Below are 14,069 nucleotides of genomic sequence, written 5' to 3'. Positions count from 1 at the left end.
CATGAACAATATCTACAGACTATGCAGAACAGACAATCAACCAGCCAAAAAGGGAACAAAAAGACCTAAGCACCTCTCCATCAACAATCAGCATCTAGATCAGCATAGATTAACTCCAAGATTAACATCAGACCAACAATCAAATAAACAATACCTCCACCAAATAACTACGAAACAAGCCAACTGTAAACAACTCAACCAAAGAACCTCTAACCAACACTCCCACCAAAACTGATAGGGCAAACCACTAGAATATAAACTGAGATCAAATTCCATTCCTTACTAGCACTGATGATGTTAATAAGTTTGGATAATGAAATGTCTGCAAGCAAACAACCAAGCTCGGAGAGCACCAAGGACTTCTCATAATAATCAGTTCAACAGCAAGTCTAACTTACCTTTTGTCGTGGTTGATTTGGAGATGTAACCACCACTGTATTGCAGATTGTCAAAGCTATGAAAAAGTCAAAGATGTCTGAAAGTTCAGGGGACAGTTGGGATAATGGTTGATCGGGATTTCGCAGGTATTTTGCACATTCTTTTACTTTTTGTAGCAAATTAGGATCAGGTGTGATATCTTTTTCCTGGAAGAAAAAAAAATTGCAGAACGAACAGTTTGCAAATTGCTGGTCATCTGCTATACCTTCCCAAATCTCTAGAATGTGCTTGTTTTGCAAATGGGCTGTAACTTCAATAATCCCATTTATCTTTGAGCAAATCGTTTCTCTCTTATTCAGAGGATGTTGTGATCCAACTCCGGTCTTAACAAGTAAGGGTTTGTTTTTTGGGTTGTCCATTAAAGAGTAAATTTTTATAAGGATAGGGAATCACTTTTAAGCAATGTAAAAAACCACTACTTATGTTTTCAGTTTTATGAAACAAACAGTAATATTTATTCACTGGAAGTTTGTTTCAGTGCAATTGACTGTAGACATGCAATTTGTTATAAAACTATTTATAAACTAAACTGTCCCTGTTGGGCCTCATATCATATTGCTAGTGGTGTGTGTGTGTGTGTGTGTGTGTGTGTGTGTGTTTGTGTGTGTGTGCATGAATTTATTTATTAATTAAATTTGTTTTCCGCCCATCTCACTCCAAGGTGATTCTGGGCAGCTTGCAACATCAAAGATGACAGATTAGGAAAAGTTAAAAAAAGTTTTAAAAAACAAATTGTGCACTTCAGTGAGTGGTTAAAGAATCTGAGAATGTATAACATACAAAAAAGATGACTAAAAGGATATGATAGCAGTCTTCAAATATCTGATGGTTTGTCACACGTAAGAAGAAGAGCAGTTATTCTCTATTGCCCAGAGGACAGGACTAGCTAGGATCATTGGCTTAAAATTACAAAGAAAGTTGTTCAGTTCAGATTGTCACATACATAAAATGGTGAATTCTTTATTAAAGGTCTTGAAACAGAATCTGGATGGAATAGATGAATTCTAAGAGCCTATGATATTTGATTGAAATAAATTGATTTGACATAAAAACACAAAATAAACTAATAATTATAGATCATCCTTTTTCTATAATTTTATTAAAGATTTTTTTAAAAGATAGAAGTTTAATACTAACATAAATAAGACAAAGAAATTAAAGAGAAAAGTGCAAGAAATGAAAAGTAAAATAGAAAAAAGGAAAAAAGATAGAAGTAGCTTCTGATCCTCTTTACAGCCATTATAGTACAATTATAAATTTATCTCTATAGTACAATTATAAATTTATGGTTACAATATAACTCTCTTTTTTCTATAATCTATTTTGTCTAATCATCAAAATAATAAATCATGTTAATTTCTTTTTGTTTCACATAAAGGACTATATAGGGTTACAGCACATCCTTTATTAAATTGGGTTCTAGAGGTCCTACTGATTCCATAAGAGAAAATGAATCGATATTATTGGTTCACCAAGGGCAACTGAAAGTCCCATGTAAAATCAACCTAGGAAGAAGTAGCTGTGTGGTCCATGAGTTAACTATAAGTTGCTTCTTTTATTGTTGGCTTGTCTTCCCCATCATACCTTGTACCTACAATATAGAATGTAAGCTCCCAGCTGCATTGCAACTAGCTAGGAACTAAAGTTGCTCAGCTTCTGCATTCCTACAAAGACAACAAAACCAGAAAGTTGGTTTGGTTGACTGCTAACATGTTTCATGGGTCCTCTGGCCTGGCAAGTCATGATGTACAGGTTTAGTAAAACATAGTTGGATTGGGTACAATTAGATTAAAATGATGGTACTAAGGGAACAATTAGAATAAAATATCACTTTTCCATTCTTACTTACCATTGGGCTACTGAAAGCTGTATGCTTTGAAAGAATGCTTGCTCTTTTGGCTTCTGCTCTGCTTCCTGTTCGTCTATGAGATTTTACACTCTGGTTTCTGAAGGTGACTTTGATGCTCTGGTGACTACTAATGCTATCCCGCTGAGACAGTGTCCCCACTTTAGGTGAGGTTTCTTCATCTTCCGAATCAGCTTCCTGGTACATAGCTAAACGCTTTGCTTTTTTTAATGTATGGGAAGAAAATGTATATAAAAAATGAAAACATGAGGTTAAACAGGTTGCTATCAGATAAAAATCCACTAAGACTCTTAGCACAATCATCAGTTGAGATCTAAATATGAAACAATACTCTAATTTGCAAAATATTTCAGAACTTAGAGCTTAAAAAGTTAGTAGTCTTATACTACCAAAATATTTTTTGACCTCAGGAACACAGTCTTAGTAATTAGTTCTTTAGTTATTTCTCTCATTTGCCAGGTATATATCCTGGCATTGGATTACTTTGTCTCAACAAAATGCACAAAACTTTATTCCAGCCCCCTAAAACCTGCTACATTGCTGAAATTTGGTAGTTGAAATTTGGTAGTGCATACAGCTTCCCAAATTATTTGTCATAACTGCTGTAGAAGTTGGCATACAATGGCCCTAAATGGTACCCTCCAAAAACCCAATAATAAATTAAAATATTAATTAAAATAAAAAGGCTGAAATAATACAATACTAAGTCTTGTTAAATTTCATGATGCTTAGATGATCACTGAAAGCTCATGGAATTTTGTGAGATCACAAGATTTTAGACATCTTAAAATATTTTTATATTTTTATACCCATGCTATCACAACAAATTTATGCAACAGTGCCTGAAAAGTTGTTGGACTCTGAAGTACAATTACTTTCCTATCCATAAAAAACACCCCAAATTGCCACCATCTTATGTTATCATCTTGCATTACCCCCACAACCTCTGTGCTTTTGAAAGTTCCTCTTGTCCACAAGCAAATTGCTCCCCTCTGCATTAGATTATACACAGCATGTTTATTGATAAAATGGGTGTATATGTATTAATATGTACCCAGATGTTGCTAGTTTCCAGGAAAGTAACATTACAGTAATTGCATATTTCATTAAGCAGTAATTGCAAAATGATGAAACAACAAAAAAAAATCTCAACAAAACAAAAATACAGGAATCTGGAGCCAGTGAGAACTTTGAACTATTATAATCTTTAGAACCAATGATTAATACATGGAGGATAAATGTCAGTGCAAAACACCACATAGTTGTGAGTTTGCACTAGTGATTTAAGGATAATGCCAGTGGCTTAGAGTAAGTTCCAATTCCATTCTGGCTATTTATATAATCCTTCTTATTTAAGAGGAACTTAAGTAACAGAGCTTGTATAGAGCCCAGAAATCAGTGACTCATTAGCATACTGATTATATGGATGAATGATCTGCTGACTCAATCAAGAACTCAATTTATGATACAGAAAAATCTTACTCCATTATTTATTTCTTTGTCTTAGAAAGTCCTGCATGTAGTGCTAAAGAATAGCTACATCATTAGGCAAAGTGGGTAATCAGGCCTAGTTTCCTGAACTACATTATTGTTGGAAGACACACCATGTGTCCTTGAAGCTCAGTCTATGTCTCCTAAATTAGTCTGCTGACCTAAGGTAAGTTGGAAGCCACTAATGTTACTGATATTGAAGTAGGATTCCTGAAGAGAATGATGTTTCCCCATCCTGATGATGTTCCTTTAAAAACAAATATTTAAAAATTGGGCTGTTCTTCCAGGCTTTGGAGTAGGGTGTTTGTAGAATACTCTTGGTGCTATCTTTTGTCTGAAGGAGTATGTTTATCCAGAATGGGATTTTCTTTTTTTCTTTTCTATTTTTAAATATATACCACCTAAAGCAATTCTGAGCTTGAATGGCCTTCAAAACATATACTGCAAATAAACAAATAAAAAAATGTCTTCTTGTACTTCAACTTTTGGAGCTGTGGGTGCTCCAACACTGGAGGCTTTTAAGAAGAGATTGGACAACAATTTGTCTGAAATGTTATAGGATTTCCTGCCTGAGAAGGGAGTTGGACTAGAAGACCTCCAAGGTCCATTCCAATTCTGTTATTCTGAAACTTAAGATAGCAAAATATCTTAAACAAACCATAATAATAATGAGATTCTTATTACTGGTTGCTATAACACTCTTGAGACTCTGCCATGGGCTAAACGAAGGATATATTTGAGTTACAAACATAAGCCAGAAGCCAAGAATAGACTGGAGGGCTGATAGGCCTAAGAACAAGGGTTAAGGGAGGGGACATCAGTAAGATCACCCAAGGAGAGCTGCTCATAGTAACAAATTATATCAGGAATGTAAATATGTGCTTAGTGGATGTTCCTGAATGACCAGCATCATCAGCCAGTTTAGCCAAAAGTGAAAGATGCTGGAAGGTGTAATTCACTTAAATCTGGAGTACCACAGGTTTCTCCTGGACCACACCAGATGATCATCTCTGTTTCCAATTTCATTTCCATCCCACTTCAACTGCATAGGGAACTATCCTGATGAGAAATGAACACAAATATTTTCTGCATCATCCAGATTTGTTTTATGATATTATACTGACGGGAGAGTGAACAATTTGGACATTACAGCGTAACCCAGATGAATTTTAATTGAGGATCAATTTATAATGACTAATTGAATAAAATAATCAGTTATTTAATTCAGTACATAGCTCCCTCCATTTTCTGGCTCAATGTGACAAGGCTATTTCATTCGGAAATAGCTCATAAAACCTAGTAAAGCCCATGAGAAAAATGTCTTTGCAGTGTGCTTCTTCCTAAGCTGTGTGGTATTATCTTGCAGTTTTATTTGCATGTAATCAAGAAGAAAAATAAGTCTATAGGGACTATTGAAAATAAACAGTGCATAAGGAAAAGATAGAAACTTTGTCAAGTATTATGTATACAGGATATTAAATTAAAATTAGCAATGAATAGGAAATGGTGGATCATAGGTCAATATAAACGTAACTCCCAAAAGTTATGAAAGCTATGAATAATTAGTTTGAAAAACATCACCAAACACTCTTATAAAAGTTCATTAGGGACTAAGATAGCCTCAAGTCGCTAGTTACCTATTTTTGGATTCACAAACCAAATAGGCAGAGTGTTAAAAGAATCTTCTGATCTAGACATTTGGAAATATATTTTTGTCAATTCTTGTGTAATTCAAAGTGTTCCAGATAACATTTGTATTAATTTCATTCACCTTGAGACATGCCAAAGTTTTATATTAATCTAATACAAGATAGAACTTGGTAGAAAATTTTTAATTGTTGGGTAAGCCTAAAAATAATTTCATCTTATTTGCAGAAACAAGACACATACTAGGTCATATTGGTAATTAAGATAAAGAAGACCTTAGCATCAATAATCGTTTTAACTTTGTTGAATAATCTACTATGGCCTGTTCACACACTGCAAACCCTGGGATACAAGCCACAATGTCTAGATTCACAGACTGCATGAAGCCTAACCTAATCCAATTCAACCCAATTCAGCATGGCTTAACATAATGTGTGGAAACCATTGTGGTGACCAATAATGTTATAGAAAGTTGGAACTAAAACTGAATTTTGAATGCTTCAATTCTTTGATTTGTTTGACTATCTTCATGGGGAACAGGTAGGCAAATAGAACTGAGTCACACTGGACTTTTCCCTCATACCTATTTAAAAGGGAAATAAATATATCAGGATTGACTTTCAAGAACTTTCCAACTATAAGCTAATAACTAACTAGAGTTAAATAAAAGAGTTTCAAATCCAGGTGCTTTTCTGAGAATCAGAACTGAATTCAGTGTCAGCTTATAGTTAGGTTTTCATTTTACTAATTGGGAAAAAGCTATTTTGTCATTGTTAAATAACAGATCCAAAATATTAATAGTATATATATTAATGCAGAAATGTATCAGTAAATACAGAAATAGATTCTGTCCCCTTCAGATGTAAGAAACAGAAGAAAATTCTGAACTGTGTTATGGTTAGTCTTTATATTTTCTTATTTTATCATATGTTACTTGAACATTGCTGATCATTTACTCACCATTTACAATAACCAATTGCTCCTATTCAACTATTTTACACTCGTGATGAACAGGTATGCAAGTGTTTTATGTTAGTATGCAAGTCTTTTAGAGGCCACCTTACCTCTATCCCTCATGTACTAGAGGGAAAGTGTTGTGAGAAGTTTGCTATAATTGTATTTTTTCTGCATCCTTTAGAACTTGATTTGCAAAGAGCCTACCTGCAATTCAGGCTCCTTGCTACATTTGTCAGCTATGGAGGGGAAAGCTAATTAGCACATCTTGACTCTTCCTTTCATTATATAAAGAGAAGAACTTTTGATTATATTATAATTAATTAAAGTTTCCATATTGATCTCTGTAGTTAAGTAGACCAGGGAGAAAGAAAAAGGAAACTGTGCACACTGTACAGTTGAAATGATTGAATACTGATTTCTTTATTATCAGCAAACTGACATAAATCTGAAAGGGCATCAAAATGCAAATATGTATGAATATAATCAATATAAAGTTTGACATTAAGATTAATAACTATGCAGGAACTATACTTGTGGGACGAAGGGGTTGTAGAAACATATAATTGTGACTATCTGTGTGATCAAAGCCCTGCATCTTTGTGCTGTGTGGTCACCATCTTGACTAATCTTTTAAACCTCTTTTATTCTTCCTCTTTTATTGTAAGCAACACACTTCACAACAAATAAACACTTTTTTAGGCATATAACCCTCCTAAAGACCAAATCACTTCTGTCATGTGAGATCTATACCTGAATTCTCCCTTAACATTTAAAAACAGCTATTACATTATTTTGATTGTGGTACAGTGTTGACTCAGAGCTGTTTCTTTGGAAGAAAATGCAGGCATAATACAGATATCTGTTTCCTTAAGTCTAGCATTTTCAAAGAGTCTGTGGGAGAGTTTGTTTTGGAAAAAGGAGGGAAGCAAACATTTTCCACAATCACGGCCTTGTGTGTAATTTTCTGGTTTATAACTTGCTAACCTAGACATTGCTTTCTTGAATCAATAATAACTAGCTGTTATGGAATATGCCAGGACTTTTCCATTATGTAGCATAGCAACCTTCTATAGACTGTTGCCTGTGTCAGTACACCTACCAGAATACTGATTCCAGCTGGGAATTGCAGTCCAAAATATCTAAATAGCATCTGTTTGAGAAAGGCTGTTTTAGGTATGTAGTAATCAGAAGGCTACTGAAAAGCAGGGTTGCTTCTACTTTGTGGTTGATATCATTTTTATTTTTTGTGCCTTTGAATCAATTTTTGACTCCTAGCAACTGCACGGACTAGTCTCTGCAGTTTTCTTTGCAAGGTTTTTCAGAAGTGGTGCCATTGCCTCTTCCTATGGCTGAAAGAGAGAGTGATTGGCCCAGGGTCACCCAGCTGGCTTTGTGCCTAAGGTGGGTCTAGAACTCAACAATTTCCCAGTTTCTATTCTGATGTCTTAACCACTACAGCAAAGTGGATCTCATATGTGCTTAGGCAACACAAATTGATTTTTTTATTTATTTATTTATTTATTTATTTATTTATTTATTTATTTATTTATTTATTTATTTATTTATTTATTTATTTATGAGAAGAAAGAGGACCCAATTTTTGGTGTAGTATCTTTTCTTAAAATTAAAAAAAAAACCTTCTCATGGATAAAGGGAGATATTTAAGAAATGATGGAAAGAAATTTGCATTATAAGGCATTCCACCTGGGACAGCATGTTCTCTCTTCTTATACCACAAATATTTTTTTGAAACTTCTGCCATCTATGGAATGTGGGATGGTTGCCAATCTCAATATTCTTTACCTTGACTTCTAATGCTCCTGGACTTTTCGTATACAGCAGGCTCTTTATTAATGTTAAAATGTTAAATTACATCTTTCAAGACCACAAAAGGTATCTATTGCATAAAATTCATTTGATGCAGAAGACTGCTTTTGCAGAACTGAATAGAAGACTGCTGTGAGCATGCATGTGTTTATATGTGTTAATAGGGAGGGATATTAACTTTGGCTTGGATTCTTAAAAACGTTAATAGAGAAAGCTCAAAGAGTATTCCTGTCCTTATTCACCCCTAAAACCAGCTACAGAAAAAGATAGAGTGGTGAAATCTTGGGAACTACAGGGAAAGGAATAACCTCTCTGAAATTTATTGGCTTGCTTGCTTCTTCAATCAGAATAGAGCTGGAAGAGATTTTGGAGGTCTTCTAGTCCACTCCCCTGCTCAAGCAGGAGACCCTATACCATTTCAGATTATATGGCAGTCCAGTCTCTTCTTAAAAACCTCCAGGAATGAAGCACCCACAAGTTCTGAAGGCAAGTCATTCCACTGGTTAATTGTCCTCACTGTTAAGAAGTTTCTGCTTAATTCCAGGTTGCTTCCCTCCTTGACTAGTTTCCATTCATTGGTTCTTGTCCTGCCCTCTGGGGCTTTGGAAAATAAGTTAACCCCCTCCTCTTTGTGGCTACCTCTCAAATACTGGAATACTGCTATCATGTCCCTCGAGACTTCTTTGCTCTAAACTAGTCAAACCCAAATGCTGCAACCGTTCTTCATATGTTTTTGTCTCCAGGCCTTTAATCATCTTAGTTGCTCTTCTTTGCATATTTTCCAAAATCTCAAAATCTTTTTTACATCCTGGTGACCAAAACTGGATGCAGTATTCCAGGTGTGGCCTTACTAAGGCTTTATAAAGCGATACTAATACTTCACATGATTTTACAACCAAAGATTGTATTAGCTTTTTTGGCGGCTGCTGCACACTGATGGCTCATATTTAAGTGATTGTCCACTAGGACTCCAAGGTCCCTCTCACAGTTACTGTTTTGAGCCAAGAGTAAAACCTTGCTTTTCTCCACATTAAATTTCATTTTGTTGGATAGGGACCATTGTTCAAGTCTGTCAAGATCTGTTTTGGATCGGAGCTTGTCTTCTGGGATATTGGCTATTCCTGCCAGCTTAGTGACATCTGCAAATTTGATGAGTTCCCCTTCTATTCCCTCATCTAAGCCTTTTATGAAGATACTGAAAAGTACTGGGCCTAAGACAAAACCTTGTGGTACCCCACTGTTTACTTCCCTCCATGAAGATGTAGTACCATTATAGACGACTCCTTGAGTATGGTTTGTCAGCCAGTTATAAATCCATTTGATGGTGATGTTGCCTATCCCACATTTTTCTAGCTTACCAAAAAGTAGGTTGTGATCTACTTTGTTGAATGCCTTACTGAAGTCTAAATATACTATGTACACAGCATTTCGCTCGTCAAAGTTAATCACTTTGTCAAAGAATGAAATAAGATCGGTTTGGCATGATCTGTTTTTAACAAAGAGATGCTGGCTTTTATTTATAACTTTATTTGTTTCTAGATGTTCGCAAATCTGTTTTTTTATTATCTTTTCCAGGATCTTCCCAGGTATTCAAGTTAGGCTGATTGATCTATAAGTTCTTTTTTCCCCCATTTTTTGAAAATGAGTTAAACAGTTCTGCTTTCTCTCTGCTGCCTATTTCTTCTTTACTATCTTCTCTCTTAAGTGGACCTACTGTTTCCTTGACTTGTTGAAAGAATTTTTTTAAAAATATATCTTTTGACTTTTATTGTAAGTCTTTGTTCATTCTGAGCCTTTGCTTTCCTGACTTCATCTTTGCAGATTCTGGCTATCTGCTGATACTCTGCTTTAGTTATGTGTCCCTCTTTCCATTGTTTGTACTTGTCCTTTTTGTCTTTCAATTTATCAGAAAAAATCTTTTGCAACCATGCTGGTTTCTTCTTGGATTTCTTCTTTTTTCTTTTTCAGTGGTATTGTGTTGGACTGGGCTGTTATGATCATATTTTTCAGAGTTTCCCATGCTTCTTGAGTTGTTTTCCCCTTTAGGATTTTCATCCATGGAATTTTCTTAGGTTCTCTCTGAGTTTGTTAAAATCAGCTCTTTTGAAGTTTGTATAGATTATGGGTAGATTATGTTCTATTGCTTGTGTTTGTGTTATATTGCATTTCAATGCGACGTGGTCACTTTCACCCAAAGTTCTGGAAACTTCAACTCCTGCTATCACTTCTTTATTAGTACGAATTAGATCCAGTATAGCTTTTCATCTAGTTCCCTCCTCTGCCTTTTGGATGACAAAGTTCTCAGCTAGGTTGGTTAAGAATCTGTTTGATCTCCCACTTGCTGCAGAGTTTGTCTCCCAGTTGATATCAGGGTAGTTAAAGTCTCCCATTACTACTGTGGAATATTTCCTACATACATTTGTTAATTGTTTAGCAAAAAGTTCATGTATTTTTTCAGCTTGGTTGGGTGGCCTGTAGTAAATACCTATAGCAATGTCATTCTTTTTTCCTTTTATATTGACCCATATGGATTCTAGGAAGTTTTCATCCTTGGTTTTGTGGATTTCTGTAGAGCTGTAGTGATCTTTTATATATAATGCAACTCCAACTCCTCTTTTCTTAGGTCTCTTTCTTTTGAATAGTTTGTATCCTTCCATCAGTACATTCCAGTCATGAATTTCAGTAATGGCAACTATATCATATTTACCTTCATGTACTAGTAGTTCAAGTTCACCCTCTTTGTTCCCTAAACTTTGAGCATTTGTGTATAGGCATCTGAGTCCTTTATGGGTCTTGGGTATATTTCTTATATCTCCTTTTTATCTGGGTTTTCCATCCTTTCCATCACTCTCTACTTCATTGTGTTTTTCCTTTTCTTCTTCTTTCTCTTTACTACCTACCTCCTTATATGATTGGTTTAGATCACCAAAAACGAACCTTAATCCAAGATTTCCAGAACTTCTAACCGGGAGGAGGGGGGAGTTAAAGTCAAATTTCGGGAAGACTATTCTACTTGGTCAGCAAAAGGTTTATATAAGAAAGGTCAAGAACACTCCAAGTGAGGTAGAGAACGGTCATCGGGAAGTACATCCATTACGTCTGGTACCAGATCCTTTGTGAAGTTCTCTGGATGACACCAGTTTTTAAGCCAGTGGTTCGTTTCTTAAATCCTTTGCTCCCTCATTGGATGTTGGCCTTTTGTTGGAAGTATAGATGAAAACACCACTTGAGCTCCTAATTCTTTAACTTTCTTCCCTAACTGTTCATAATCTCTTGTTATTGTTTCTAGATTCATTGTTGTGTCATTGGTCTCCATGTGTAGGAGGAGAAAGGGTTATATAATCTGTGGGGTTGATTATTTTAGTACGTTTCTTGGTTACAACTTTGATTTTTGCTCCAGGAAAACAACATACCTCCCTAGATTGACTATTCGGTTTTCAGAATATAGTTTCTATTCCCCAAAGAATTGAATCTCCTATCACTAATATTTGTCTTTTTTTCCTATGGAAGTCTGGGATACTTTTCTTCCTGTCACAGGAATGTTGGGTTGTATTTCCTTTTTTAGAAACTATTGATGACTACTCCTTTATAGGTCTCTGCATATTTTCTTCCAGGTGGAGGCTATGAAAGCAATTGCTCAGTTCCAGAAGGGCTTCACTGGAGTGGGCTAGGGTAGATAATAGGGGCTTTGCTCTTGGTTGTTGTTTTCTTCTAAAAGTGACATGTTTCCATTGGTCTTCCTCTTTAGGTTCATATATAGGGTCATTTTTTTCAGAAGCTGTTCTTTCCCTATTGTGTTCAATTTGGGTGTATCAGTTTTCTTATTTTTGTTCATATATGGGGTCATTTTTTTAGAAGTTGTGTGTGTTTAATTTTGGTGTAGTCTTCTTGTTTAGGTTGGGGATTCTCACTTTGTTCATTGAGTTTCTGAGTTTCTGAATTTATTAATTTATAAAGCTGCCAATTTTGCCATTGCTACAAACTCACCGTTTGTGTTCTAATTTTTGTTCTGTATTTTAATTGTTATTATATTTATATTTGTGTCATTATCGTGTTATAGTACGTTCCTGTTAGATTACTTTAGATGTGTAAGTACCCGAGTGGGTCGTAAGTTTAGGGTACGGATATAACTTAGTCCGTCCTAAATTTTCCGGACGTGGAAAATTTTTATGATACAAGTTTTCTAGAATTAAGGAAAGGTTCAGTCCTTTTTGTTTATATAACAGTTGTAGCAAATTTCCTTCAAGTCTCCCTGATAGTCTATAGGGCCTGAGGGAACACTCAGGTCTTTAAGGAGTTCTAAAATGTGAGCAGGTCAGGGACAAATGAAGTATATAGAGCCTCTGGGCTAGGCTTAGAGAGGATGATGTAAGACTGATGCCAGGGACAGTCCTTGAATGAATTTTTTATTGCATTAGTTATATGCTAGTTATAAAGTGAAAACATGTTATTAAAACATTTGTTGATATTTAACTGGAGGTAAGATTGAGCTGTGTCATTTTAAATGGTTTGGAAATAAGCTGTGAAAAAATTAACATGAAATTTTAAGGGGCAATTTCATTGCTGATTTAGCCTCCTGTAAAATGGAGCAGACACGCCTGCCCAGAATTTATTGAGTCTATACAGAAGGAAAGCCCAAGGAGATTTTACTTTGTTTTGTTAGGTCTGCAGGCTATTTTTGCTAACATCAGAACCCTGCACAACTATAAAATAAACCCAAGACTATTTTTGGTGGTGCATTTATTTCCCTTTTTCGGTCACATTAGTTAAGATCTAAAATAGATAAGTTGAAACATCTGGAATCAACCAATCTTCCCAAATAAGAGGGGGAAAAATGGCACAAATTTCAGTCCTACTCCTTCTGCTAACATTAGAGCATCACTCTGCTCTGAATCAGCACCATCACCACCAACAATGATGTGGCCCTCAGTTGAAAAAGTTATTTATTATTAGCTTAATGCAACATGTAAACTCTTTAAGTCCAGTGTTACATTTTTTTTTATTATGTGCCATCACACTGGTGTCAACTCTTAGAAACCACATAGAGATGATTTTTTTTCTAAAAAGAACTGCTCCCAACTTGGTTCTATGGGCCTTCCAGTGGTATACCCAACTGCTGCTTTAATTGTGTCCATCTATCTTGGTGTCGTCCATAATTTTCTTCTCTTTCCTAGCACTTTTTCCAGCACTATAGACTTCTTCAAAGCTAGGTCTTTGCATAGTATGACTGAAGTAGGATAATCTGAGTCTGATCATTCATATCTCAAGTAAGAGCATTGGATTGAATTGTTTGATGATCATTTTTTTTGTTTTCTTGGCTATTCAGGAATCTTTTTCAACACCAAAGTTCAAAAGCATCAATACTCTTTTTATCCTGCTTCTTCAAAGTCCAGTTTTTCACTTCTGATGAGTGACACAAGGAAAACCCTTAATTATGAAAACGCCATTCCTTGTTTGTTTTTCATATCCTTAGTAGTAAACAGTGTGATCTTCTGATTAAAAATATCCAGTTCCGGTTCATCTCACTTCATTGATGCCTACAATGTCAATGTGTAGTTAATTCATGTTTCACTATGTTTGAGCTTTCCCATATTCTTACATTCCATGTTCCCACTATTATTCTGTTTGCAACTTCAGTTTTTCTTTTCCTGTATAGCAACATGACTTCTCAAAGGCTTTAATCTAGACACATCATAAACATAATCCTCGAGTATCAATGTGAATGTCATCTGACTTGAGGGGCACATCATCGGACCCTAGTTAATCATCATGTTTTCTTGTTAAAATATAGTAGTTTAGCACTGCCTTCTTCTGTGTAGTATGAAATGCTTCCTTTGCTATT

General features: G+C 35.3%; 1 protein-coding gene across 1 annotated transcript in view; it reads right to left on the bottom strand.

Moving 5' to 3' along the window:
• Positions 1–14,069, bottom strand: part of LOC107300978 (probable phospholipid-transporting ATPase VA) — a 104,284-nt gene that overhangs the window by 45,183 nt on the left and 45,032 nt on the right. The window contains exons 8-9 of the mRNA XM_029287147.1: positions 2,288–2,505; positions 399–584 (exon numbers count right to left, since the gene is read on the bottom strand). Coding sequence (XP_029142980.1) covers positions 399–584; positions 2,288–2,505 — 404 coding nt within the window. The remainder of the gene's footprint in view (positions 1–398; positions 585–2,287; positions 2,506–14,069) is intronic.

This window comes from Protobothrops mucrosquamatus, unplaced genomic scaffold (genome assembly GCF_001527695.2).
Source record: "Protobothrops mucrosquamatus isolate PMUCROS unplaced genomic scaffold, P.Mucros_1.0 scaffold_19, whole genome shotgun sequence".
Taxonomy (NCBI): domain Eukaryota; kingdom Metazoa; phylum Chordata; class Lepidosauria; order Squamata; family Viperidae; genus Protobothrops; species Protobothrops mucrosquamatus.
The sequence above is the reverse complement of the archived record's forward strand: the minus strand, read 5'-3'. Positions and strand labels throughout refer to the sequence as shown.